Source organism: Ciconia boyciana, chromosome 8 (assembly GCF_034638445.1).
Source record: "Ciconia boyciana chromosome 8, ASM3463844v1, whole genome shotgun sequence".
In the NCBI taxonomy this organism is placed as follows: domain Eukaryota; kingdom Metazoa; phylum Chordata; class Aves; order Ciconiiformes; family Ciconiidae; genus Ciconia; species Ciconia boyciana.
Window position 1 is genome coordinate 9,237,558 of NC_132941.1, and position 25,412 is coordinate 9,262,969.

General features: G+C 56.9%; 1 protein-coding gene across 2 annotated transcripts; it reads right to left on the reverse strand.

Annotated features, from left to right (window-relative positions):
- Window positions 1–1,952: 1,952 nt before the first annotated feature.
- MFGE8 (milk fat globule EGF and factor V/VIII domain containing) lies at window positions 1,953–13,175 on the reverse strand. Of its 2 annotated transcripts, none has more exons than XM_072870894.1 (10): window positions 13,014–13,175; window positions 9,188–9,313; window positions 8,784–8,909; window positions 8,140–8,253; window positions 7,540–7,721; window positions 6,972–7,127; window positions 6,125–6,269; window positions 5,056–5,240; window positions 3,528–3,683; window positions 1,953–3,401 (listed from the first exon to the last, which is right to left on the reverse strand). In XM_072870894.1, the coding sequence occupies exons 1-10, from the start codon at window positions 13,084–13,086 to the stop codon at window positions 3,258–3,260; spliced, it is 1,407 nt and encodes a 468-aa protein (XP_072726995.1). In that variant the 5' UTR covers window positions 13,087–13,175; the 3' UTR covers window positions 1,953–3,257. The 2 variants fall into 2 exon arrangements, with proteins under 2 accessions (XP_072726995.1, XP_072726994.1); XM_072870893.1 differs by having other exon boundaries at window positions 5,056–5,258.
- Between the last annotated feature and the right edge of the window lie 12,237 nt (window positions 13,176–25,412).

A 25,412-nucleotide genomic window follows, 5' to 3' on the forward strand; every position in this document is an offset into this window, starting at 1 on the left:
TGGATGTGGCCACCAATGCCCTCCACCTCCTCCTGGGGAGCAGGCAGCATGAGGAAGGATCCAGCCACCAGCAGCCCCCCAAGGAAGGAGGAATCCCCTTCGCTCCCTCCCGCCTCTCACTCTATTTTTGGAGCTTCTGGGATAATCCCAGATTTGTTTTCTGCTCCCCGAGGGGAACCCTGGGTGGGACCATGAGTTTCAGGGTGAGTGAGGCTGCACAGGGTCAGGGTAGCTCTGACCCAGGAGCACGTGTTTAGGGCACGTGTTTAGGGCTGGCTGAGCTTTTGGTTGAACAGGAGCCATAAAAATGTCATTCCTGTCTTCCCCGCCTCAAAGCCAGGAGCTGACAGCTCCGCCGTGGCCCCACCAGAGAGATTTCTCCCTGAAATGCCGCTTGCACAGGACAATGCCAGCAGGAACCTGTTGCCCAAGGCTCAAACTGGGCAGGAAAACCCACATTCCTGGTGGGATGGAGGAGGCTGTGATCTGTGCTGGGCTTTCCGGGTGGAGGTGAGAGGATGCTCTCCCCGACGGCTGCTTCCTGAGGAACCAGCTCACAGGCAGCTGGCAGCACCAGCAGCAAAGTCAGCAGCCAGCGGGGTGCCGCGGCCGCAGCGTGCCGGCCCTCCTGGCCTTCCTGCTGCCCCAGCAACCCAGCCGCGTCCGGGAAGAGCATCCAAGGGATGGGGACAAGCCGTGAGAGGCTGTGCATGGCGTGGAGGGTGCCCTGGCCCTCGCCAACCCCCCCATCCTGGGGCTGCAGAGGAGGAAGGAAACATCGCAGAGCTGGGAAGGGGCTCAGCATCCGTCAGAGGGGCTCACTTGGGGGGTGGCAACGGGCAGGGGGAAGTGGTGGCCGGGCGCTGAAGATGCATCCCCTGCTCTGACGCGCAGCATCTGCTCCCATCACCCTCCCCATGGAGCCTCTGCCATGCCCCCAGCTCGGGGCTGTCTTGGCTGGAGTCGGAGCAAGCTGCTCTTATCTCTGCCCCAGCTTCCAGGCGATAAGGGTGGCATGTCTGGAAGTGAACCAGGCTGACTGTCCCCTCCCCGTCCCCAGCTCTAGCTGTGGCTGCTATTTGTCACCAAGCAGCCACAGCCACAATGAATTCAGCCCGGTCTCTGCAAGCAGCTCCCCAGCCCCTCTGGTGCCCGGGGCTGGCACCCCCGGGGCCAGGCAGGAGCCCACCTCCTGCGGGCAGGGCCCAGGGAGGGGATGCATGGCCGAGCAGGGTACTGCCGGCAGCGAGAAGGTGCACGGGGGTTGTCTGGAGCTGCGGGGACGCAGAGCTGTGGTGGGATGCAGGTGGCACTGGGCCATTCGTGTCAACCTCAGGGGTTCCTGCCCAGTGTGGCAGAAGACTCTGGAGAGGAGCAAAGCTCCTCTGTCCTGTTCGCCCCGGTGCTCCTTCCCTACCAGGGACCCCATCCTCAATGCAGGGGGATCCTGCTCCAGCAGCATCCGTCCCCCTGCCCTGCCCAGGGGGACTCTGCTGGGAGCATCCCCGCAGGCAGCCCTGGCAAAACCCACAGCTCCCTCCAGCCCTGGGAGCGCGCTGGGGCGTAAGAGCCAGTTTTGCTCCAAGCTGGGGGATTTGCTCCACAACCAAAGCCAAAGGAGGAGATGCAGGGCGTGGGGTGCTGATAGCGGCTTCCCCTGCCCAAGTCCCATCCTGCTGCACTTGGCCAGCTGCGAGCACAGGCTCCGGCAGCTGCGATGGGGCGGAGGTAGTACGGAAGATGCACAAAGCCCTGGTACCCTGTTTTTCAGGCAGAGAAGGGAGCTAGGAGGGTCTGTGAAAGCAGGAGAGGTGCAAAGTCAGGACGGTAGCCTGCAGCCCCCTGGGATGGAGGACCTGGGGGCTCAGAGGGGATCCTAGGGGATCACTGGACCTGCCGTGCTTTGGGAGGTGGCTCTCGGGGAGGCACAGAGCAGCCAAGCCGACAGCCCCAAAGTTTCAGCTGGTTTTAATACTGTCAGAGACACCCCGGAGCGGGGCCGCCGCCGCCATCCCACCCGGGCTCCCTCGGTGCTTGCCAAAGCGAACCCACCGCCAGCCCGGCCCCACGGCCGCTTCACATCCAGCAGGCGGGGAACGCATCGCCGCCAACGCTGCTGCCCAGACACCCTGCCTGCACTCCCGCTTGTTGGTGCCGGGTCTCGCTCGTCTCCTACTGCTAATCCCGAGGGCTCGAGCATTGCAAGAGGCTCCCCTCCACCCCACAGAAAGGGAAAGAAATCAGGTTACAAAAAAGGTCATGGCACAGCTCTCTGCCTACTACATTTGGGTGGTTTAACCACCACCTTTCCCATCTTTTCTCCACACCCTTGCGGCTACAAACCATCTCTCCCTCACTACCAGATTGCAGCCCCCCTGGTCACCGCTTGGCTCTGGGGACAAGGGACCTCCAGGCACCCCAAACTGCAGTAAGGTGGGGATGGCGGCAGTGCTGAGACTTGGAGGACGCTGGAGCTGGCACCCCAGGAAGGGGAATGGGCAACGCCTGCCAAAACACCAGCCATGGCACCTGCCGGGAGTGCCCAGCAGGTAGAGCCACCGGCAATGGGGACCCGGTGCCTCTTGATAGGAGCTGTCTCATCACGCCCCTCGCACTATGTGTCATTGACACCACAGGCAAGGAGACCCAGGGCCTGGCAAAATGGGCAGGGACAACAGCCGAGTAGGTTTTTCGGAGCCCCTGCTTGCAGCCATGCAGGGAACAGGAGGGACATCGGAGGCTGCGAACCCGGGGTGCCTGCCCGAAGCCCCCCAGAACTGCTGAGCCCTGAGCCCCAGTGCAGGCAGGGAGCTGCCGCTGGCTGCAGCCTCTCTGCTGGAAGCAGAAGCAAAAAGGGGGAGAAAATTTGTCTCCAGGCTTAGCTGGGAGGATGCAGCCAAGCCCTGGTTGCAGGATGGGGTCCCCCAGCAAAGCCCCATTTGCAGGACAGGGTCCTCCAAGGAAGCCCTAGTTGCAGGAGAGGGTCCCCAGCCAAGCCCCAGTTGCAGGAGGGGGTCTCACCCCTGGCTAGTGGGGTGAAAGGGCAGGAGCCATCCCCGCATCCCACCTGCAAGGGCCCCGTAAAGTGCAGTGCTGTGGCCCCAGTGCCAACACCGGGCAGGGGAGCCCTCCCGGCCGCCTCCCGAGTTTGGGGACACGGAGAGGAAGGTGTAAGGTCGGAGCAGGAGCGGGCAGGGGTGGGCAGGGCGTGGGCCGGGCGGCGGGGAAGAGCAGCCCCGTCCTTCCTCCCCGGGCGCCTACTCATCGCAGCCCAGCAGCTCCACGCGCAGGGTGATGCGGTTGTGCCAGGCCACGGGCAGGATGCGGACGAAGCGGGCATAGAAGGGCACGTCGAACACGTTCTTCTTGTGTGAGTAGTTGTCGCTGTTACCATGGAAGATCTAGGGGGGAAAAGGTGGGTGTCAGCACCGCCGGGACCTCCCCGCCACCATCCCATCCCATTCCTCCCCACAGTGGCATCCCTGAGCCCCAGGAAGTCCCTGCCCACCTTGCCCTGCCCCACACACCTTGGTGCTGTTTGTGTGGCCATCCCGGTAGAGGGTCCAGGACGTGCCGTTGTCACTGTAGGCCACCTTGTAGGCTGCCACATATTGGATGTGCCCGAAGTCACGGGCTCCTTGCGTGATGATGCCCGTCACCTTCTTCTGGTCCCGGAGGTCGATCTGGCATGGAGACAAGGCTTGTCAAGGCTCCTTGCACGAGTGATGCTCCCACCCCAGAGCATCCTGCATGTCCCAGAGGCAGTCGGGACGTGCTGGCCCTCAGGGGTCAAGAATGGAGAAAACACTGCTCGACCCCTGCCCCAATGCCAGAGCAACTAATAAAACACTACTGTGAAATATTTGACCCTTTAACACTCACAGCATCCCTCAAAGCAACCCAAAGCGGGATGCAAACCCCACTGTCTCAGCTCCCTTCCCCACTGCTGCCACCTCGACATTTTTTGCTGAAAAGGTCAATGTGGGAATGACAGCAAAAAAATCTCAATTAAAAAAAAAAATAAAGGATTCCCGGAGGAAATGCATTTCCACTGGAAAGTGATTCTGACTGAGAAAATATGCAGTTCAGCGCAGTCTGACATTTGGGTTGTAAGTGAGATGGTTTCTATTCTCTTTACTCTGCCACACTGCGCTACAGCTGCTGGCACACTACAGGGTAACCCAGCAAATGAGCTGAAAGTCTCCTTAATTTAGTTCCTATTTTATGCTTATCAAGGGCAGTACTAGCTATACATATACACGTATATGTGTATACATATGAGTATACATGTAAATCTATATACAAGTACACAAACAGGCAGCCTGCGGTGTGACAGCCCCACTTGGCGTGTCATCCCAACCCCATCAGCAGACGTCTTGATAAATTGTTTTATTTAGGGCCATGGAGCAGCTGCTTTTAATCATTTCCCAAATAAAAAGTGGAACAAATATCTAAACTGCTTTGTCCCATTATGTCATTAAATCATGTGAAAAGTATAAAAACAGGGGAGGAAAGGAAACTGAGAAGGAAATTTCAAAACTATTTGTTCCCATTCCAGACTGGGAAGAGAAAAGCAAACCTGATTTTTTTCTGCAAAACAAACGTGGTGTTCCGGGCAGCCGGAGGGTCATGGGACAGTCACCTCAGGCCAGGATGGTGGTTCCCAAGGGGGTGATGCAGAGCTGGGGTGCTGCAGGCTCAGTGCACCCCACAAGAAGCTCTGCGGAGACGGCATCACTGTGTCCCTGTCCCTACAGGCGCTGATGTTTCTGACCCCGCGCTCCAGCATCACTGTTAAAACCGGTGGCTGTGGCCCCATCCTGGCCTGTCCCTGCGATCCCAGCTCGGGGAGAGCACTGCCAAGCTGCGTGCCCCAGCGGCAAGGCTCCAGCTGCACAATCCTGGCAGCTCTGCCTGGCCTCTCCCCCTGTGCCCGTCCTGCTTCCAGCCGCCCGGGCGCAGGAGGTGGCCCCAGGCACAGGAGGTGGCCCCAGGCACCGCTGGAGGAGCTGGGGAGGAGAAATGAGGTTACCGAGGGAGGGCACCGAGACCCACCTGCAGCCACTCGGACTGGCCGTTGTGGAGTGCTGTCCAGGCGTTGGTTTTGCCCGTCTTGTCCAGGCGAGCGTAATGGGGGTGCCAGGTAAAGGCGTCGATGCCCCAGGTCTTGAAGACACTGGAGGCTGTGATCTGCTGGTCGGAGATGAGGCGAGATTTCATGCCCAGAGGCTCCGAGCAACCTGCCGTGTTGAAATACACTGTAACACAACAGTTTATACAGGCGGTGAAAAGGAAAGAGTCCACAGCACCGCCGCAAGCAAAACCCCGCAGCCCTGGCAGGCTCCATCCCCACGCTCCCACGTTTCCACTGCCCAGAGCGGCAGGCAGGGCCAGGCAGGGAAAGGCTCAGCAGAGGCGCGGGGTCGCAGCCGGCTCGCCTTTTCCCGGGATTTTTAGCTCCCAGCTATTCCCTGGCTCACAGTGCCTCCTGCTGCAGGGACGCATGGACGTCCGCGGCACAGCCCGGCTCCAGAATACAGTCGGCTTGGGCAGGAGGCAAAGGAGGATGCTTTCACGGGTGAAGAGAGCAATGCAAAGACATCCCTAGCCAAAAGCATGGCTGGCATCGCACCCACGCAGCAGCAGGACATGACCCAAACCCCCACAGCACCCCACTCCCACCCCGGCACACGGGTCCTGCTCGGCTGCCAGGGATGTGCCGCAGGGCAGGAATGTAAGAGGCACAGGGAAAAGGCTCAGGCTAATCACCCCCCACTTTTCCCAGAGGACTTTGATCCTCTGGTGCTTTTCAAGCTCTCTGGCAGGAAAAGCAGCCGGTTCACAGCTCAGACAAGGAGGGGGCACAATAAAAAACCCCGGCTTAGGAAGGGTGTTAGCAGCGTGAGAATACAGCTCAAGCTCAGCTGAGCTGGTGGGATTAACAGCTTGTGCTCCCCAAAAGCACCTGTGGGTATTTCCAGGCATCAGGTAGCCAGCGTGAGAAAAACAAGTGCTCACAAATTCCCTGTCCCAGGGGATCAGAACTGGTAGAAGGGGTGATGCACTGCCCCGTGTCACCCCCTGCCCTGCGGTCCCTGGGGAGCGGAGAGTCACCGACATTTACCATTCATCTCGCAGCCAATGAGTTCAAAGCGCAGCGTGCAGGCACGGCGGCACATCACGGGGTAGATGCGGATGAACTGGGCAGTGATGGGAGGGCTGAACATGTTGGTTTGCATGGTGCCGTAGTCCATGTTCCCCTGGAAAACCTGCAACGGCAAGCAGGGATGAGTGCCCCAGCCCTCCCGCAGCCTCATGCATAAAATCCCTCCCGCTACAGCAAGGGTCCCCAAATTGCGACAAGCAGAGAGGTGGCTTGCTTCTTTCTTTTCAACACAATAAATACAGTCAGGTCATGCTTTCATGCATTTTTTCCACCGCTGTAGAAACAAGAGGAACTTTTCTTTTTTTTAAAGCAAGGCAGATCTTCCCAGCCATTCTCTGGATACTCAAAAAACAAGCACAAGACACTTGCCATGAAAAACTGAGAGTGGATAGTGCTGCATTCAGTGACTATTCCTGCTTCAAGAGTGAGATACACTATCGGCTCACGCTCGGTGCAGACACAGCACTGAGCTGCATAAGCTGTTTGCTAGCACTTCCAGACCATGCCCAGTTCCCACAGTGTGTCAGCAATAAAGATGTTATCTGAATGACCTAAATAAGTCAGCGCTGCTGCTTTGGTTATGCTTATTATGGTCAATTAAACAGAGCCAGAGCACTGCCCGGTGCTGGAACCATCTGTGCTGTCTCGCTGCTAGGGTGGTTCCCAATGTGGCTTTGACCCAGGTCAAAAGCACTTTCCCAAACATGGGGACAGTGTGGGACGCAGCTCACAGCCACCTCAGCACCCGCAGCACCGCTGGGTGGGGGGAGCCGGCATGTCCCCCATGCAGAACATCGCAGCCCACCTTGTCTGTGTCCTGCTTCTCGTCCTTGCAGAAGGTGAACTCCCGCCCGTCCAGGCTGTAGGCGACTTTGTAGGCGCGGACATACTCCGGCTGGCCCACGCGGCGAGCGCCTTGCGTGATGATCCCGCTCAGCCGCATCTTCCGCAGCAGGTTGGCCTGGGGAGGGGAGAAGAGCATGAGCAGGGCGCAGCACAGGTGGGGTGCACAGCCCCTGTGCCTACCAAGCCTGGATGGGAGGGTGGGCTCATGCTCGGCATCAGGACCAGGAGAGGGGCTGCCCGGGGCGCTGCGACTTCCTCCGCAGCGAAAGCCCTCCATCTCTCCAGCCTTGCCTCCCAGCGTGGGCAGAGAAGGGGGGGATCACCACCCCAGGTCCCCATCTTCCCCTCAGGGACCCTGCCTTCTCCAGGCATGTCACAAGATGCCCCTGGGTGGCACCCTGCTGCAGCAATTTAGCCCCACATTTGCCACCAGGAGCAGAGAAATCCCATGAGAGCAGCCCTGCAAGACCAGCCGTGGCTATTGGGGCTGCCCGCTATGCCCATGCTCCCAGTCCTGGTGCGGGTACCTGGATCCAGGGGTTCTTGTCGTAGTTGCTGGAGGTCCAGGCATTGACGATGCCATGGTTGTTGAGGCGGGCAAGCTCTGGCCCCCAGCGCTGGAGGCCGAGGAAGCCGTAGTGGACAGAGGATGCTGAGAGCTGGGCATCAGAGATGGCTCCTCCTTCCATGCCCAGGAGAACAGCACAGCCTGGAGGCAGTGGGGACATCAGCATCAAAGAGAGATGGTGACCAGGGAGCAAAACCAGGGGGTCATTTGCCTCTTGTCTGGGGATAGGGCAGGAGATGGAGGCCAGCCCTAGGACATGGCAGTCCCCAAGGTGTCCCCCCTCCTCAGCCTTCAGCCAAAACTGCACCATCCATCAGTCCCTCTCACAGCATGGAGGTCTGGTGGGGGAAAGGAGACAGCACCTTCCTGGGGATGCTCCCTCCATCAGGACTAGGCCTGCTGGCATCAAGGGCAGCCAGCACACAGGCACCCACAGCTGCCCTTCAGATCCCCCAAACCAGCTGGTGAGATCTTCCCTGGGCACGCTAGCAATGGGGGACAGAGCAGTGGGGAACAGGGAGGGAAAGGAAATTCTGTACAGTTGGTGCCAGGGACTTACGGACGTGGCAGGTCTTCCCCAAGAACGGAGAAGGACACTTGCAGGTGTAGTCGCCGTCCAGGTCCAGGCAGGTGCCTCCGTTCTTGCAAGGCTGGGAGTAGCATTCATTCTTGTCTAGGAGATAGAGTGGGGGGGCTCAGGAGGTGACCCCAGAGCCACTCCTGGGGAGGAGACCCCTCAATCAGTGCAGCGGGAAGAGGGGGAGGCATCCCCTGAGCAAGGGCCATGGCAAGGTCCTTGCTGATACGGTGGCACGGGTTGAAGATCTAACCCAAGGAGCTGCCTAAGCCGTATCCCCGCTGACTGCAGCCACGCGCACGCATCAGGACACACAGCCACAGCAAGGCTGGGAGCCCGCGTGGAGCAGGCTGAGCCTCGAGACACCCTTTGTCCCATTACTCGAGGCACCATGTCCCTCCAGAGATGCAGAGCGAGGCTCAGACACAGCCGTGTCCCCACGCCGTGGTCCTTCCCTCCACCCTGCAAGGTCCAAACCAGCCCATGGTCCCCGACAGAGCCTAGCGCCCAACGCAGCCACAGCTGCAAACACCCCCCGGTTGTCCCCCTGGTGCTGCCCGGGGGGTCCCCAAGCCCTTAGCGGCAGAGCAGCCCCCCTGGTGTCATCCCACCACCACCATACTCACTGTTCTGGCAGTGCACCCCATCGTACCCTGCAGGGCACTTGCAGATGTAGTCAGTGAAGACGTCCCCCCGGTTTGGGACCAGCTGGCACTTGCCGTTGTTGTGGCAAGGATTGGGGTGGCAGGGGCCTGGGGAAGGGGAAAAGGGGGAAAATGGCTTTAATATGGGCACAGGTGGAGAATAAGAGCATCCAGTGGGCTGTTGCTCCCCGAAGACATGGCATTCCCCCCAGGTGATGGAGGTCACTGCATCCCTGCTTGGATCTCCGCTCTATGTGCCCATCAGCAGGGCTGGACCTCAGGGCTGGACCCCAGGGCCAGCGGTGCAGGGCCACGACGAGGGCACGCTGCCACGCTGCAAGGTTCCTGGACTTCACAGGGCCCCCGTGATGGGGTCAGCACCTCACCTTTCTCCGTCTCATTGCAGTCAATCCCAACGTAGCCCTCAGGGCAGATGCAGAAGAAGGGGGTCTCATTAATGCCGGTCAGGCAGGTGCCCCCATTCTGACAGTGGTTTACGTCGCAGAAGTCACCTGGAAGCAAAGCCACATGCCACTGCAAGCCATCCCTATGGCGGGCATCTGCCACAGCCCCGCAGATGCACACGGAGGCATCCTGGCTCGACAGCAGGAACTGCTCCCCTGCGGATGCCGTGGGGAGGGGAGCACCCCGCAGGGGCCAGCCGGACCAGCTGCCGGATCCTGTGCGGGACTGCCGGCGTTCAAGAGCGATGGTTGAGACCAGGAGCATGAGAGAGCGGCCAGGACCTGCCCTGCCCTGGCACATTAAAAAAGGGGTTTAACAGAGCCTGCACGTCAAACTGAAGCCAGGGGAAAACCAGGTCTTTGGTGCACCAAGTGTTTCTGCTGCTCAGCTGGGAAGTGGGGGTGGCCAGGCTGGGGCTCGCTCAGGCATGAGCAGGACAAGATTATTCAAGGGAATGGGGCTGGTCCCATGGCTAGGTTTTGCTAATGAAAGTTAGTACTCGTAAGACCAAAAAAAAAGATCATTGTAGGGGGAGCCCACATGCCTCGGCCCCCAGATGCTGGAGACACGCGAGGAGGGAGCACAGGGTCCATCCCTGCACGATGCCTGCCGGAACTCGGTTCACTCCGAGTGCTCTCCAAGCAGGTCTCACCAGGCAGCCCCAGCCCACAGGCAGGTCCCCCTGGGGAACTGGTGGGGCTGCACCATCTTCCCTGCCTGTTCATCCATCTCCAGCATCTCCCATGGTATTGGGTTTACGTGGCAAGGTGGTGGTGGCAGGGGGCTGCAAGGGTGGCTTCTCCAAGAAGACACCAGGAGCTGCCCCCATGTTGGAGACAGCCAGTCCCAGCCAACTCCAAAACAGACCCACTGCTGCCCAAAGCTGAGCCCATCACTGACACTGGTGTTGCCTCTGTGATAATATATGTAAGATAAGGTAAAAAACGCTGCACAGCAGCTGTGGGAGAGGAGTGAGAAAAATGTGAGAGAAACAGCCCTGCAGACATCCCGGGCAGAGAATAAGGAGGGGGAGGAGGTGCTCCAGGTGCCAGAGCAGGGATTCCTCTGCAGCCCATGGTGAATACCACAGTGAAGCAGGTTGTCCCCCTGCAGCCCATGGAGAAGACCATGGTGAAGCAGGTTGTCCCCCTGCAGCCCATGGAGGACTCCACGCCAGAGCAGTCTGTTCCTGATGGACTGTACCCCATGGAAAGGAGCCACACTGGAGCAGTTCATGAAGAACTGCAGACCATGGGAAGGACCCACGTTGGAGCTTTTTCATCTTTTCTCCTCCCTGTCCTGCTGAGGTGGGGGAGTGAGGGAGCGGCTGGCTGGGCACCTGGCAGCCAGCCGAGATCAACCCACTGCACCCATCAACCTTCTGCTCCCCACTGCAGTGCTGAATCAGACTGCAAGAGCCGGCCTGAAATTCCTCCTACCCTCAATATTCTGCCCCAAGAGCTGCAAGACAGCAACACTCTCCATAAATCTAGACCAGACTCCCACAGATCTGGCTGAAAGCCTCAATAACTCCTCGCCAAGGCTGGGACAGCACATCCCGTGATGCCAGGCTCTTCTCTGCCATGCTGCAGAGTCAGAGCAAGGGCTGAACTCAGGTGGAGACCTGGGAATAACCCCCCACTACCTGCATGCCCTGGAGAAGGTGGAAGTTAATGAGCTGTGGGCTCGCTGCCTGGATCCACACCAAACAGCACAGCTCTCATTAGCCTAAGCTACTACTCAGAGAGCTCCTACTCATTAGTCTTTTAATAGCAGGGCTCCTTTGAGTTATTCCTACTCTTCCTGACACTCCACATCTGTAGGGTACACACTGGTGGCAGACAGGCCAGCGTTACGTGAAGGTTTCCAAAAAGATGCTGTAGCTCCCTTAACCCAGCCTCAGGAGGCAGAAAAACTTGGGCACCGGTTCAAGTCGCTGCCTGCGCTGCCCAGCCTGTTCTGCATGACCTCATGCTCCATCAATGCGCTGCCATGAGCTACAGCATGGGAGGAGAGAGCTCGTGCTGATACGTGGGGATGCCTTTGCCCCACGCCCCTCCACAGGTCTCAGGCGCATCCAGCCGCCCCATCCCAAGGATCTCTCCCGGCAGCCGGCCAAGGCCCTGTGGACAGAGCTGCTTCTGTTCAGTAGCAGGAGCCAGCTGCTTCTGCAGGCACGGAGCGCCAACGAACGTGTGCTCCCCGGCATCCGTGCTGCCTCCAACGCAGGAGTGTCTGGGGTGGGACACAGTGGCAAAGGAGCAAGGGCTCCTCCCAGGGTCGGGACAGGAGGGGTCCCAGTTTTATACTTCAATTATCCCAAGTAACTGGACTCCTTTTTATCCCCTCCCAGGAATAATCCCTTACATGGTGGGTCTTGCTAGCCAGCCCCCTGCCTAGCAGCAAGGCACACGGGTCACATTTTCCACTGTGGCAAGTAGTTTTGGATGCTCCTATTTCTTGGTTGTTTCAGGCCTGGTTTCAGAGCAGTTCAGCATCTCCGTTCTCCCCACACACATTTTTCTCCAGTCAGGGACAGAGCTGTCACAGGCTGGACAGTCAGGAACCAAGGCAACAAAGATCAGCCACCGCTTTTGGAAATGTTTGCTTATATGAACCCACAGGCTGGCTGGAAGGCAAAAATAACATCCTTCGAAAACTGGGACGGCTCATCCCAGCGGGGCTGGGGGAGGCCAGGTCAAGCCTGTCTCGGGAGGGCAAAACGGGCACCTCTCCCCAGGGAGAGCAAGCACAAACAGGGCCTTCCTCACAGCACACCCTCCTGCTGCCCTTTGCCCCTGGCCCAGAGCCTGCACTTGGGCTTTGCTCCCCTTTATCCTGGTCTTGCCCACCCCTTTTGGAGTCACCCACCCCAGGCATGACCCACAGGGTGACGATGGAGCTGCTTCTCCCCGGGGTTCCCCTGGCCAGGCCAGCCAGGCACACTGTGCCAGGCGGTCCCAGGGAAGCTGTTTACATTGCGGGCACGGTTATCTCAGCCTGAAAGCATGGGATAGCCCGACTGAGCTTTTCCGGCTCGGGAGCAAGGATGGGGCTGCGGACCTGAACTCCTCTGCTCCTGCACTGGCAGCCCTGGGGGCTGTGCAGCCTCTCACTCGCCACCCTTGCACCCCGCACATGGCAGCCCGGACCCTCTCACCCCGCACCCCACCTCTTGCTCTGCACCCCGGATCCCCTGCACCCCGGGCTCCCCTGCACCCTAGATCCCCTGCACACCGGACAACCCTGCACCCCGGATCCCCTGCACTCCGGATCCCTGCACCCCAGGCTTCCCTGCACCCCGGAATCCCTGCACCCCGGGCTCCCTGGCACCCCGGATCCCCGGCTCCCCGGGTTCCCTGGCACCCTTGATCCCCAGCACTCTGGACTCCCTGGTTCCCCTGATCCCCAGCACCCCGCCTCCCCGGCACCCCAGGCTCCCTGGCACCCCTGATACCCAGCACCCCAACTCCCCGGTTCCCCTGATCCCCGGCACCCCGGGCTCCCGGGCACCCTTGATCCCCGGCACCCCGGGATCCCTGCCTCCCCTGATCCCCGGCTCCCCGGGCTCCCTGGCACCCCTGATCCCCGGCTCCCCGGGCTCCCTGGCACCCCTGATCCCCGGCACCCCGGGCTCCCGGGCACCCTTGATCCCCGGCACCCCGGGATCCCTGCCTCCCCTGATCCCCGGCTCCCCGGGCTCCCTGGCACCCCGGCTCCCCTGATCCCCGGCTCCCCGGCACTCACCGGCCACGACCAGCAGCAGCGAGAGCCCCAGCCCCAGGCAGAGCAGCGCCCGCCACAGCCTCGCCGCCTTCATGCTGCGTCCCGAGCCGTGCCGCGGACCCGCACCGACCCGCTCCGCTCCGCTCCGCTCCGCCGCGGGGCTCGGGGCGGGGAGTGACTCAGCCCGGCCCGGCGCGGCCCCACGTGCTCCGCCGCCCGCCCCCGGGGCGGGGACCGGCCCCGCCGCGCCGGGCAGCGGGTGACCGCGGGTCGCCCCCCCAGAGCCCCCGCCTGGGGAGGAGGGGCGGGGGGTGCCGGCAGCAGCGGGGGGTGCAGGCAGCAAGGGGGGTCACCCAGCCACCCTGGGGTGCCGGGTGCGGGCAGGTGGCAGGAGGGCAAGAGACAGGGTTGGGAGACTGGCTCGTAGCCGAAGATGCTTAATTAGCGGCCTGGAAGCGAGAGGGATGATGCTCCGGGTGCGGGGGGTCCGCCGGCTCACCCCACGCCAGACCTTGGCTCCTGGGTGGCTGCTGGGGCTTCCTGAGCCTGGCAGTGGCCACGGCCCCCGGCCCTGGCTGGCAGGCAGAGGGGTGCAGAGCTGGAGCAGGATGGGCTGGGGGCTGCCAGCGCTTGGCAGGAGGAAGAGCTGTTTTACAGCACAAACCCCACTTTTCTCTCCCTGGGTGGGGTAAAAGCTGGAGAGGGCTTCCCCTCCGCCAGGGCAGGGCATGGGTGAGCGCCCCGTGCCACCCTCGGCACCCGGCGTGCCAGCAGCACAGGGTTTTCCCAAGCTCCTCCTAACCAGCATCAAGGAAAACAGCTTGCAGCCAGGTTGGGTGCGCACGGGAAAGGGGCTGAGGGGGGACAACAGCTCTCCTGCCCAAAGCATCCCACCACAGGTCTGTTGGTTCAGCCACAAACAAGCTCCTCTTTGAGCTGTGCCCGGCCCCTGAGGGCTGGAAAAGCCCAGCCGTGCTCTCGAGAGGAGCCAGTGCCATGTGGGGAGCTCTGCCCTGGGAAGCAGAAACCGTCAGGCTAAAGCACATTCAGGCTAAATCCATACTCAGTCACAAATGCTTTGAAAAAGAGAACCACACAGTACAGGAATGCTGGATCATTTGCCCCTGCACTGGAAATCTACTCCAAGCCCTCCTCCTAAACACGAAGATGATTTTATCTCTTCTTGCAAAACGCTCCATTTCGGCATTAACTAACCCACCCCAGACACTCCGGCTGCTCATATTTACATGTTGACTCTGCCCGAGTGTTGCTACATTTCTGGCTTTGGAAACGCGGCCACCTCAGCTGGCAGCAAGCCAGGCAGCCCAGCCACGCGCCGTGCACTTTGACCAGTCTTTCCACCTCCTTTTCCATCTCTGCTCCAGCGTCCAGCTAATGCTTTTCTTGGATGCAGTCAAACAGTGCCCATAAGAGCACCCAGACTGGGAGCGACACCCCAGGAACGGACCTGCCGGCAGGTCCAGTGGCCCCAGTGCACCGGCGATTTGGCTGTTGGTGGTGTTGCCGGAGCACTGGGGCATAAGGAACACGGGGATCCGGACACATATTCCCACCCAGACCCACCATCCTCGCTGGTGGTGTTGCCTTCAATTAATAGCGACACAAAGGAAACTCCAGGCAGAGTTTAACTCCAGCGTAAGGAGAAACAGCAGATGGAAAGGAGGGAGCGGACAAGATGCAGTACTTGCTTTCGAATAACCCTTCAACCTCAGGGTAATTACTGCTGTGGTGTTCAGAGGAAAACAAGGTCAGGAGGAGGAGAGAGTAGGGCAAGATTCCCAGGCCTGTGCACAAGCAACTAGGACAACGGTGTTTGTTTGGCCTCTTGAGGGGCCACTGCGTGGATTGGTCTCGGAGAGGATGCAAGACCCAGAGGGAGCTGCAGAAAAATCAGCAGCCTCTCTAAAAACAGAAAGGAAAATGTTTTCCTTCTATCCCCAGGGGCACAAATGCCAATGTCACGAGGAACGTGCATGGGAAAGGATATTAAAAAGCGAGTGGTGGAAGCCAGGCGGAGCTATGCTTTCCACAGGGACAGAGCTTCCTGGAGGCACCCGTGGCTCTTTGAATGGAGACCTGCAATGGAGCGGGAGATCCCAATGAGAAATCGGGGTTGGGAAGAGCCCGTGCTCTTCCAGCTGGAAGAGGGAAGCTCTGGCTGTGGGAGACAGAGAAGAAAAGGGAGCAACCTGTCAAGGACAGGGAAGCAGCAAGGAATGGAGACAGCCCCCACAGGCGAACACCACACCCCGGGTTCATATAGCCGCCAAGTTTTTGCAAGGGATGGCTCTACTTGAAAGAGTTGGGTAGGTCGAAGGTCAGGCATAATTTCACTCCCTTCTGCAGGGACTACTTAGGCCTTGTTATAGCAGGATTTACCACTGGGTTTGGTTTCTTCTGCATGGAGATCTGCCAGGCTTTGCTGTGCCGTAACCCTTTCTGAGCCTTGCAGATAGCTGATATCCCGGTTCCCGTAGCTGGGGTGATAAAGAGGAAAAGAGGTGATGGAGCTGCGTGTTTCTCTGATGCAATCCTCTGTATTTCCAACCTTATACAAAGGTGTTTTCCCATGAACGACAGAGGCGAACAATACACAGCCTGCCCCTTGCTCAAGCATAAAGCCCCCATCCGCCATAAAACCAGCCAAGGTGCACCTCATGGCTGATGTATTTGCAGTGATGTCTCTGGTATCGCCCTGGTTTCGTGTTCCTCCTCTCCACTCCCTCTCAGACACTCATCTCTGATCCACGGGACCTCTCCCCCCACCATCAGATAGCAGTGACACCCCCCCACTCCCAGCAAAGTCCCATTCGGTCCTTGCATGGATCTTTTTTGGGGGGGCAGCCCCTATTGTTTCAGCTATCTGTTCTATAAAGAAGTTCACTGGCTTAGGTTTATCGCAAAAGAAAGGTAGACGTTACACCCCGGAGGAATTCCCCACCCAAAACACTCCCACAACCCTCCCTGCAACATGGTTTTCCTCCCTTGCCCCAGCACTGAGGGCTCTCTGCTCAAAAGAAATCCCTGGCAGAGGTAGCCAACCCCATTCCTCGTGGGCACAGCTCTTTCCTAGAGCCCGAAGTTGTGGTTCAGGCCACAGCACACGTCCTGGGAAGGTTTCTGTGGGATCAAGCCCCTGTCCTGCCACACGTGGCTGCCACTCCAAGTGGGAAGAAGTGATCCACAGCACCATCACAGAGGATTAAGCCCCAGTCTGCTCCTAATCCTTCTAAGAGGATAACCAAGCGCTTGGTGCCAGCATCTCTAACCTCCTGCAGCCCTGGCCGGCGTCAGCACCCGCTGGCATGCCAGCGTGTGGTTTCCGATGGCTGCAGAATACATCCACTGGCCAGGACAATCCTTGCATGTGGCTGGACTTCCCTGATTATTTTCCAGAGGAAAAAAAGCTTTCCACACTCTCTGCCCTTTCCACCAAACGGGCGACAGTTTCTTTAAGTTCAGGCTTTACATTTAGGGATGCTAATGTTTAGGTACCAGGAATTTCAGGACTATCTGAAGAAACCTAGATACTGAATTACCTCAGGGCATGGAAAGCTCTGTACAGCTACCAAGTGCCCTTCAGGGTACGTAAAACCTTGTGATTTAAAAGGAAGAAGGCAAAGGGCAGCACCGTCCCCCAGTTTTGCTCCGTTCCCACTGCTGATCATGTCAGAGCTCAGATGAGATCCCAGCCAGTTTAACTTCAAGTCCTTTGCTCTAACCTCAATAAACAAGATTATATCCAGCTTACAGCTGGTGTGTCTGTGTAAGGTGCTTAATATAAGCACCTTTATGTAACCCCCTTCTCTGAATTGGAGTGCTTTGCAGTCTTTAAGGATTTATCCATGCATACCTCCAACAGAAAAGGTGTTGCCTTCATCTTCATTTGACAGATGGGAAACCAAGGGCTGGAGGGGCTCAAGGGAAGGACATGTCTCCCCTTATTTTGTCCAACTAAAAGGTAGGCATGCGGGCTTGGCCTCTTATACACACCTCCTCTGCAGCCAGTGGTAACAGCAGTATTTCCAAAGGTCATTTGTATCTGCTACAGGAGGAATCACCCTGGGAAATAGCTGACGATGGATCAGCATCGACCACCGGCCAGGACTAGACCCCATGGTGACGGCTGTTCCCGGCGGTGCCTGTCTCAGGGGACTGCCCAGGAAGGATGGAGCAGAGCCCACATCCCAGGCTCACCTTGCTCCTCTCTAGCCTGTTGGTTGAAAGCACCCACCCGGTATCACAAAGTGACACTCTGTGATGCATAATCGAAACTGCTTATGGATTAGCAGCATCGAGCGTCCTGACATTGCCTGAGCACCGAGCAGATGCTGCACGCAGATAAGCCATGGCTCTTTTGTTCTTTTTCAGGAAGCTCTTGGCAAGCTCCTGCCTTGACACAAAGCGCTAAATTGTGTACTTGATAACTTTATCATCGAGATTCCTCTGATAACCCGGGTTTCTGTGGCAAGGGACAGATCCTAGTCCTGTTATCACACTCACAAGACCCCTCCTTACTCAAGCCATTGTTTTGGCTTCCGGTATACACTTGATGGAAGGTCCTCCAAGACTTGTAGGGCTCAAGGCAAGCTTTCAGCCTGATTAAACAACAGGGGCCTGACAGTGCTATATGAATATGTAACAACACTAATGAACTCTAATGAGCTAGGCCACAGGGTTTGCAAAGAGCCCAGAACCTGTCTTACCGGCTGGTGAAGTAGAGGCAGTTTGCTCATTACGGCACGCTCCCCTCCCGCCCATCCGTGCCAGGGAGAGGCTCTGCCCAGGCCGGGGCCTCATTAATTTGTGAAGTTGCCATTTGATCTCTGTATCTCAGAGCATAATGAGAAGGTTTGAACTCTGCCCGCCCTCCCCCCGCCCTGCTCCGTGCCTTGCACTTGCTCTGCTCCCCCAGAGCCCCGCAGTCAAGGGGAGATCCACCACAGCTCTGGGATTTGTTTCTTCCTGAAGAGAGGCATATTTGGGGCCTTTAAGATACGTTTCAGTAGCCGCATCTATGGCTGGTTGTAGCAGGAAAGCACAGGTCCCTCCACACCTCCCTCTCTCTTGCACAAACGCCTGACCCCATGGGGGCATCCGGGGTGATCGCACCTCAAATACGGCTCCTTATTCCCTTGATTCCTGCAGCCCAAAGTGGCTCTCGGAGGCCACCTGGAGCCAGTTGTGCCCCTGTGTGGGGTGGCTGGTGACAGTCGATGCAGGATGTGGGCTCCTGTCCTCTGCTCTGGGGGCAAATTCCTGGTGCCCGGTGCCTTCAGCTGGAGCTGCTGCAGGAGCTCCCGTGCTGGCAAAGAGCCATACAGCACCCCTGCCCCGAGACCCGTCAGAGCCTCCCCCTGTGATTGCAAGCTGCTCTCCTGTCCTGGATGGATCCTGCACCACTGGCACACCAGTGGAAGCTCCTTCTCAGCCACTTCCTGCCCCTTGGGCTGCAGCCTCCAGAGCCACAGCAGAAACCGCAGCAGGAGCTTGTTTGGCACCATGGTCCGTGCCCAGGAGAGCCGGCTCAGCTGCTCAGTTACTCCTCTCCCATGACTCCTCCTTTCCTCAAAAGGAAATGAAAACAAGCTCCAAGTCAGATGTATCCTCAATGAAACCCATCTGTGAGAGCCACGGCCACGGCCCGACCGGGGCTGTTGCCTGGTCAGTGCGCCCAGACCCACCATGGAGGAGTGCACGTAGCCAGTCCCAGGGGCAGCACGCACCCAAGGGGACACGAGGCTGGAGCAGGGGACGCCGGGGCAGCTGCATCCTCCCGAGCTCTGCCTGGGGCCGTGCTACCTCCTGTCTCAGTGGCGACAATAGCTCCTGGGCAAGAAGCCAGCCGATAGCTCTGCACAGCCGCAGACGTCTCCATACAGTTTCCATACACATTGCTTGGAGCGGTGAAGATCTCCTTAGCAGGAACAAGAGTGTCCTGAGGGGCAGGGGTATCCACCCATTCCCTGGCTGCTTCGCAAATTTCCTCCAAAGGATATTTCCTAGAGCTTGGTTTTGTATCAGACTCTTGTAAAGTCTCCCAAGCGTTTCTTCCTCCATGCAGGGAAGTTTATACTAACGTGGTTTTAAGACATCCATTCTGTTAGTCATACCCCATGTCCTCTGCAATCATCCCTCCTTCTCAGTGGGATCTCCCACCACACCAATTACATTGTCCAGCTTCCACCAGAGCCTTTATTACAGCATGAACCAATTTGCGTTCTGCCATCAAACCCCCTCCAGGCATTTTCATGTTACTGTTCCCTCTCGCCTCTTTGTCCTGCCCCAGGCCCAGTTGATACTGGATGCAAATCCCACCTATTCTGCATCCTCCCAGTGGCTGTTGGAGGAGTTAAACGGCCCCAGCTCCAGTCCTGAGTCCCCATGTGTCCCCAGCTGGCAATGGGCTGCTGCTCTGACAGCCCCAGCAGTAAAACCAGTGGCTCTCACTGGAGACATCCAGAGCAGATACACTGAGTGAAAATGTACAGATTTCACAGCCCCTCTTAGCTCCTAACAGGGCTTCGCATCCCTCCGGAGCATTCCCTTTGGTCCATGTTCTGGGCCACGTTCGTCTGTGCCTCCTGGAGATGTTCCCCAAGGGACCTACGGATGCAGCTCCAGCACCTCCTTCGGCGCATGTGGTAGGGCCAGGGCAGTTATTAGGGGCTTGTGTGGTAACCCGTGTCCAGTTTAGGATGCTCCCTTCCAGTCCTTGCTGTACACCTCAGGCTCAAGGTGGAAAACAGGAGGGAGGTCACCTACATCAAGACCTGATGTGGCTCATTTCCGTGAGCAGGGCTGGCTTCACGGACACATCACGCTGTACGGACGCTGCTCATCTAAAAGAACAGCAGAACCTCCCCATGACTCAGAGGTAGGTACAGTCCCTTTAGGGTAGCTGTGAAATGGAGCTCCTTAGCAGTCTTCCTCCTCCTTTGTCACGTCTGCATCTTCTCACTTTTGGTAGGTTGTCTTCTGCAAGACCTAGGAATGTAAGAAAACATCTACCTGTGCTTCCTCCTCTTCTAGCTATGCCTGCACATTTGCCTTGCCTGCTGCAGGCAGCCAGACAGAGCAGATTTGCCAGCAGTGAGGACAGTGACCCCACAACCGCAGCTTCAGGATGGCAGGGCTGTGTTTTGCAGAGCACGTGCAGCCCCACGCAGGAGGCACGTTCACTCTGGCTGCCTGTGGTTAGCTGGCAGGCTTTCCAGGGAGCAGCGATCTGCTCAGAGAGCTGCTTGTTTAGAAGCATGTTGTGTTTTTGCCTGGTCTTGCAGCTGCCTGTCAGCCGCTGTACAAACACAGCCCTGTCTCCTGTGCCCCCTCTTGCCTGTTCTGTCCCTGCTCAGCTCTGCTCTTTGCTGGGCTCAGGATTAGCCACACCTCAGCTGGGTAAACAGGGGCTGATCCTGCCCTATCAGCTGAGGGCTTTTCAGCCTCAGCCACTGTGAGCAAGAAGTGCTCCTTGATTTTTCTCCCAAGCAAATCTCCCTGTTCATTGTTGAGCAGGTCTGCAGTTCTTAATCGGACACAGCAGCTGATGTGATCCTCTGCATTGGTTTCGTCTTCTATTTTCTTTCTTTATTCTTCTGTTCTCTGGTTTTGTTCCGCTCAGCTTCCTCATCTTCTGATCTGTTCCTCATTTTCTCAGTCCTTTTCCCCACTCCTGTCTCTGTCCCCTCCTTTTTGCTTTTTCACCCATCTGACGAAAGCCACCCTTTCTGTATGTCACCTTCTGGGTGCTAACTAATGAGCTAGACAGGGCTGATATTTTAGTCTTAAAAAGCCTTGGAGGTTGTTAGTAACTACAGCCGGCACCTTGGTCTTCATCCCACCTCAAAGGCAGCGTTTCCTGCAAATTTTTACCTGCCTTTGAAGGCATGCTGAGCAGGGAGGGAGGAGGACACCCATTCCCTGCAGCACAGCACCCTCTAGCCTCCGCTGGGCAGCAGCTCTTTGCGGATCTGGAAGGAGGACCTCCACCACCATCATTCAGCCATGCGTACTCCCAGTCCTGCAACACTCCCTACATGTCCAGCCCTGCGTAACTCCAGCAAAATCCTCCTGCGGCATTACTGTCGAATCCAAGGATGGATTTCATGGGACCTTTGTGCATTGGGATCTTAAAGCCGGTCTGTTCCGAGCAGACATGTGGTAAATCAGACATCATTTCCAAAAGGCTGAGACACCAGCTTTGCAAGGTGGAGCCTGCGGTGAGCCAAGGTGGTGTCAGCCCAGAGAAGTGATCGTTACACAGCGTCAGCAGCACTGTTTATTTCCTCCAGCCCATGCAATAATTTAACTCGGTGGCAGTACAGGCAGGGTTTTCAAAAGGGTAGTGCTACTCCTGCGAAGCCAGGTGAGGTCAGCTGGAGGAGTGGCGTGGGGTCAGTGATGGCTGTAGTTCTGCAGTTGCTGTTTTCTTGGGAGGCTGATCTGCAGCCTGCCAGGTCCTTGTGCATGGAAGAGGGTGATCACCCCCAGTTCGCCTCTGGACATGGCAGCAGACCTTCCCCACTTGGCTGTGATTGCCAGTGCATCTCCAGGAAAGCATCCAGCAGATGGGGATGCTCTGGATTATCCCCTCCTCCCGGCCACGCCCCTGCTCCTTGCTGCCTCCTCCCCATCTGCCTACTCCCCAAACCACACTCCCATGTTCCCCACCAGCCTCATGCACAACCCACATCCCTGCACCAGCATCAAGCCTGTTTCACCCTTGCTTTCCTTCTGCACCTCCAGAAAACAGAGCTCTGGCTCTCTGCACCTGAACACCACCACCCTTTCCTCCAAATCACAACCGTAACCACTTCCTTCATACTCACCCTCAGCCAAACACAGTTGTGTGCTCCCTACCTCCCAGACCTGTCCCAATTCCCACTATTTTGGCACGAGGCAGTAGCTTCCACCTCCACTTACTTTATTTCCACAAATATTGCTCTCTAGGAAGAGTCTCTTCCCCATTCCTTCGGCAATAGTAAAATTTGGATTTTTGCAGGAGGCTGATAATCCCACTGTTCAGTTCACTATGCATTTCAGTTTGCAGGATTGCAACCCTTCATTCTCCTCATGCACCACTACTTCTATGGCAACTTTTCCAGAGAAGTATTTCACAAGCAGCCACTGAAAAAAATGTGGCTTTAGCAGTCTCCCTTGCTGGCTTTCTGAGGCTGGATAATCATAGCCTTTCCAAACTCCAACCTCAGGAACACAGTATAATGGCAAATGTCAGACAGACCACTCAGAGCTAAACAGAAGACAAATAGTTTCCTTTATTCAGTATGACATCTTGGAAACACTCCAGGAGAAGCTCATACATCCTTCTGGCTTTACTGCATTCATTTGTTCCAATCCATCCTGCTTTCCACCAGAGATACACCTCCTCTCTGTGGCGGGGTGCTCCCCCCCCACCACGTAAGCAGTAACCGTCCTGATAGCTGCATCCAGCTTATGCTGGACCTTGAGGATGGATGGCAACACAGTAGCCAAGGGCTGCCTGAAGCAGTGATCCAAAGGTCTTGCTGATATGCAAATATAAGTCAATCATCTTACTCCTTAAATGGAGTGGACAGCCCAGGGCCCGTTGAGCTCTCCTGCACGCAGCGGGCTGCATGCCAGCAGCTCCCCTTGCGTAGGGATGCCTCTCAAGGTTACTCCTCGAGGTTGAGAGATTCCTTGCCACAACAGATTCTTGGTAAGTGACTAACAGCATGCTAAACTTTGAAGTCTTTGCTAAGTGATATAAAGGATTGATTGTGCATATATAATCCTTTAGACAGAAACCGTTGACCAAGTCTGGGACTAGGATTGGATCCAGCCGCACCTAGACTCCTCTCTGAGAAGGAGTTTAGAAAGCAAGGGGGTCCTTTCTGAACCTCATGACTCAACAGGAGGGTCTCCCTGACAGTTTCATCCTGTCCTCTATGCAGTAAATAATCAAATGTACCTTGCCATTGAATCTTATTAAACCACTGTTGCACTGAATTTTCTTAACTCCCTGTTCTATATCTATAAAGTATATTTTTGCTTCTCTCTTACAAGTGAAGTGCACTCTCACTCCATCCACGACACACTCCCTGCTCTCACTGCCTGCCAGATACCTGCTGCTCTCACGCAGCCTCCCCTGCATGTAACCCCCCTGCTTGTCCAGATGGCCTTAGGGTCAGGTGCCACACCAAAGCACCGCTTGGCTCCTGCAGCTGTGTCTTGATTTACCAAAATGTGTGATAAAGGGGCAGAAATGGCTGCAAGCAAACAAGAGGTGGCATTGGAGGTGGCTGCAGGGAACAGCTCTGCTCAACCTGGCAGCTTTTGGTGCAGGAGGTAGGAATTTCACCTGATCGGAAAATTCAGGAGTGTTGTGGCTTGGGTTCATCTCAGGGAGATACAGACAGATCCTTCCCCAGGAGCACTGAGGCTGCTTGTGGAGCCAGGCAGTGTTCAAGTGCCATGGAGCATCCAGAAGCAGGACCCAGGGGCACTGCTGATGCCAGGGAGTGGTTTTCAAAACCTCTTCCTCCAGCCAGCAGCAGAGGCTGGACGTGGGGTAAAAGGATTGAGCTGGCTGGTGGGAATTCATGGACAGAAGTGGCGGAGCACAGCCTTGGTAAAGTGCTCAGCTCAGTGGCATTTCTCTTTTGCCTAAAGAATTTGGGAATGCAATAGCTTATCTGCTCTGAAATGATCAGTGATGCTCCCTGTATTAGCAGCCAGAGCCCTCTTGGTTTGGTAGAAAAACAGAAAAAAAAAAAAAGACCCAGAAAGTCTCTAGCAACAGGGCAGCAGAAGAAATGCCTTCAGCCGTAAGAAGAGACCAGAGCCTCTGATCTACAGGGCACAAAAAGGTGGACAGCAGTAGCCCTGTAGGGCTGAGGTTAGTCAGTTAAGTGCTATAATTAGGAAATAAATAGTGTGCTAAACAAACCCTGAGCAGAAGCTTTTGAGCAGGGTGACAGAGCTGGAAGTTGGCAAGGAGCAGCTGAATGAGAATGTGATGGAAAAATACTGAGCAGGTGGGCCACGTGCCACCTCCCCAGCTCCAGTTTGTATGATGCAGCCGTTCTCCCATCCCTGGCACTTGTCTCCTTATGTTGTCAGCTCCTCAGGACAGAAGCCGGTCTATTTAGAGATCTGCAAAGTGCCCATTACGCTTTTAGACACCATTTTCAGAAAATACGTAAGAGTCCAAAGAGCACTGTGCATCCAGATCCAACAGGCTCTCAAATGGCATGGCTCTGCAGCCTGCAAGCCAATGCCTCGCTGGCACTGCACGGAAAGCAGAGCAGGAGAAGAGGAAAAAGCATTGCCTTTATTTCCATCTGCAAAGCTTTCTGTGCTCGCATGTCACTGACAGGCACTTCGCTTATTTTCAGCTGGCAATCAAACCCTGTCATAAGAGATGTTTTCTTTTTTGCTCCTGCTACACTGGCAGAGATCAACACCTCGATATTTCCTCCAGCAAAAAGGTTTCCTCAGAGGTGCAAAGTCCCCAGGAGTCCTTCAGCACACGGCGAGTTTGCTGAGCAGGAAAAGCTGGGCCAGGGGAAATGAAGCAGAAAAAGAGTCCAAGTTCCTTGTGGCAGCAACAGGCAAAAGAGAGAAGGATGTGAAGAACAAAAGGTGACTGTCACCACAGTGTTGTATGGAGGTGTCTCAGGCTGGCTCAGCACCGCATCAAGTTCTCTCTGCCTGGTACCTTTCCAATTGCTGGGTTTTAAAAGGTGAAATTATCCTCAGCCTTTTTTTGGCCTCATTGTACAGAGGTGCCTGCCCAAAGCACAAGGCAAAGCTGTGTGTTCTTCCTGTGCCTACAGTTTCCAGCACATACATTTGACCTCTTTTGCAGTAGCCACACTACTCAAAGAGGGATCCTCCTGTCTCCAAAGCATTAGGGTGTTCCTGGACACCCCCATCCCACTTCTCTGCAGGAGCATCAGACAGAAGCATCTGCTGGGCTGGAGCTCCCAGATTCCTCCCTACGAGGCTGGGAATGAAGCTCAGCTCTTCCCAGCACCATTCCTTTACGGGATGGTTTGCGCTACTGCTCGGACGGCATTTCCTGAGCGTGAGCTGTTTGCTGCGAGTGGTACAGCCTTGTTCCTGGCTCTGGGCCAGAGCGCTCCACCTACCACACACACCACTGCTCCCAGTGCCAACCAGCCCTGCAGTGCTCATCATCACACGGGCTTGGCCGTAGCAATGTCAGCTCCCCACACACTTACAGGGAGGGCAGCTTCCTCTACAAGCCATGGCTCACAGGCTGTTTTAATAGCCCAAAGCTGGGTTTGTACTCACAAAACACGCTCCCTCCCAGCCATCTCTGCTCCTGCACCAGAAGGCGCAGCTGGAATCCCCCCGATGTGCAGAGCAAAACGCCAACTGACTTGCACCGGTTCC

Coding starts and splice junctions, on each gene's coding strand:
- MFGE8 (XM_072870893.1), bottom strand. CDS start 13,086: ATGAAGGCGGCGAGGCTGTGGCGGGCGCTGCTCTGCCTGGGGCTGGGG. Junction 9,314..13,013: donor GCTGCTGCTGGTCGTGGCCG/GTGAGTGCCGGG, acceptor CTTTGCTTCCAG/GTGACTTCTGCGACGTAAAC. Junction 7,128..7,539: donor ACAAGAACCCCTGGATCCAG/GTACCCGCACCA, acceptor TCCCCTCCCCAG/GCCAACCTGCTGCGGAAGAT.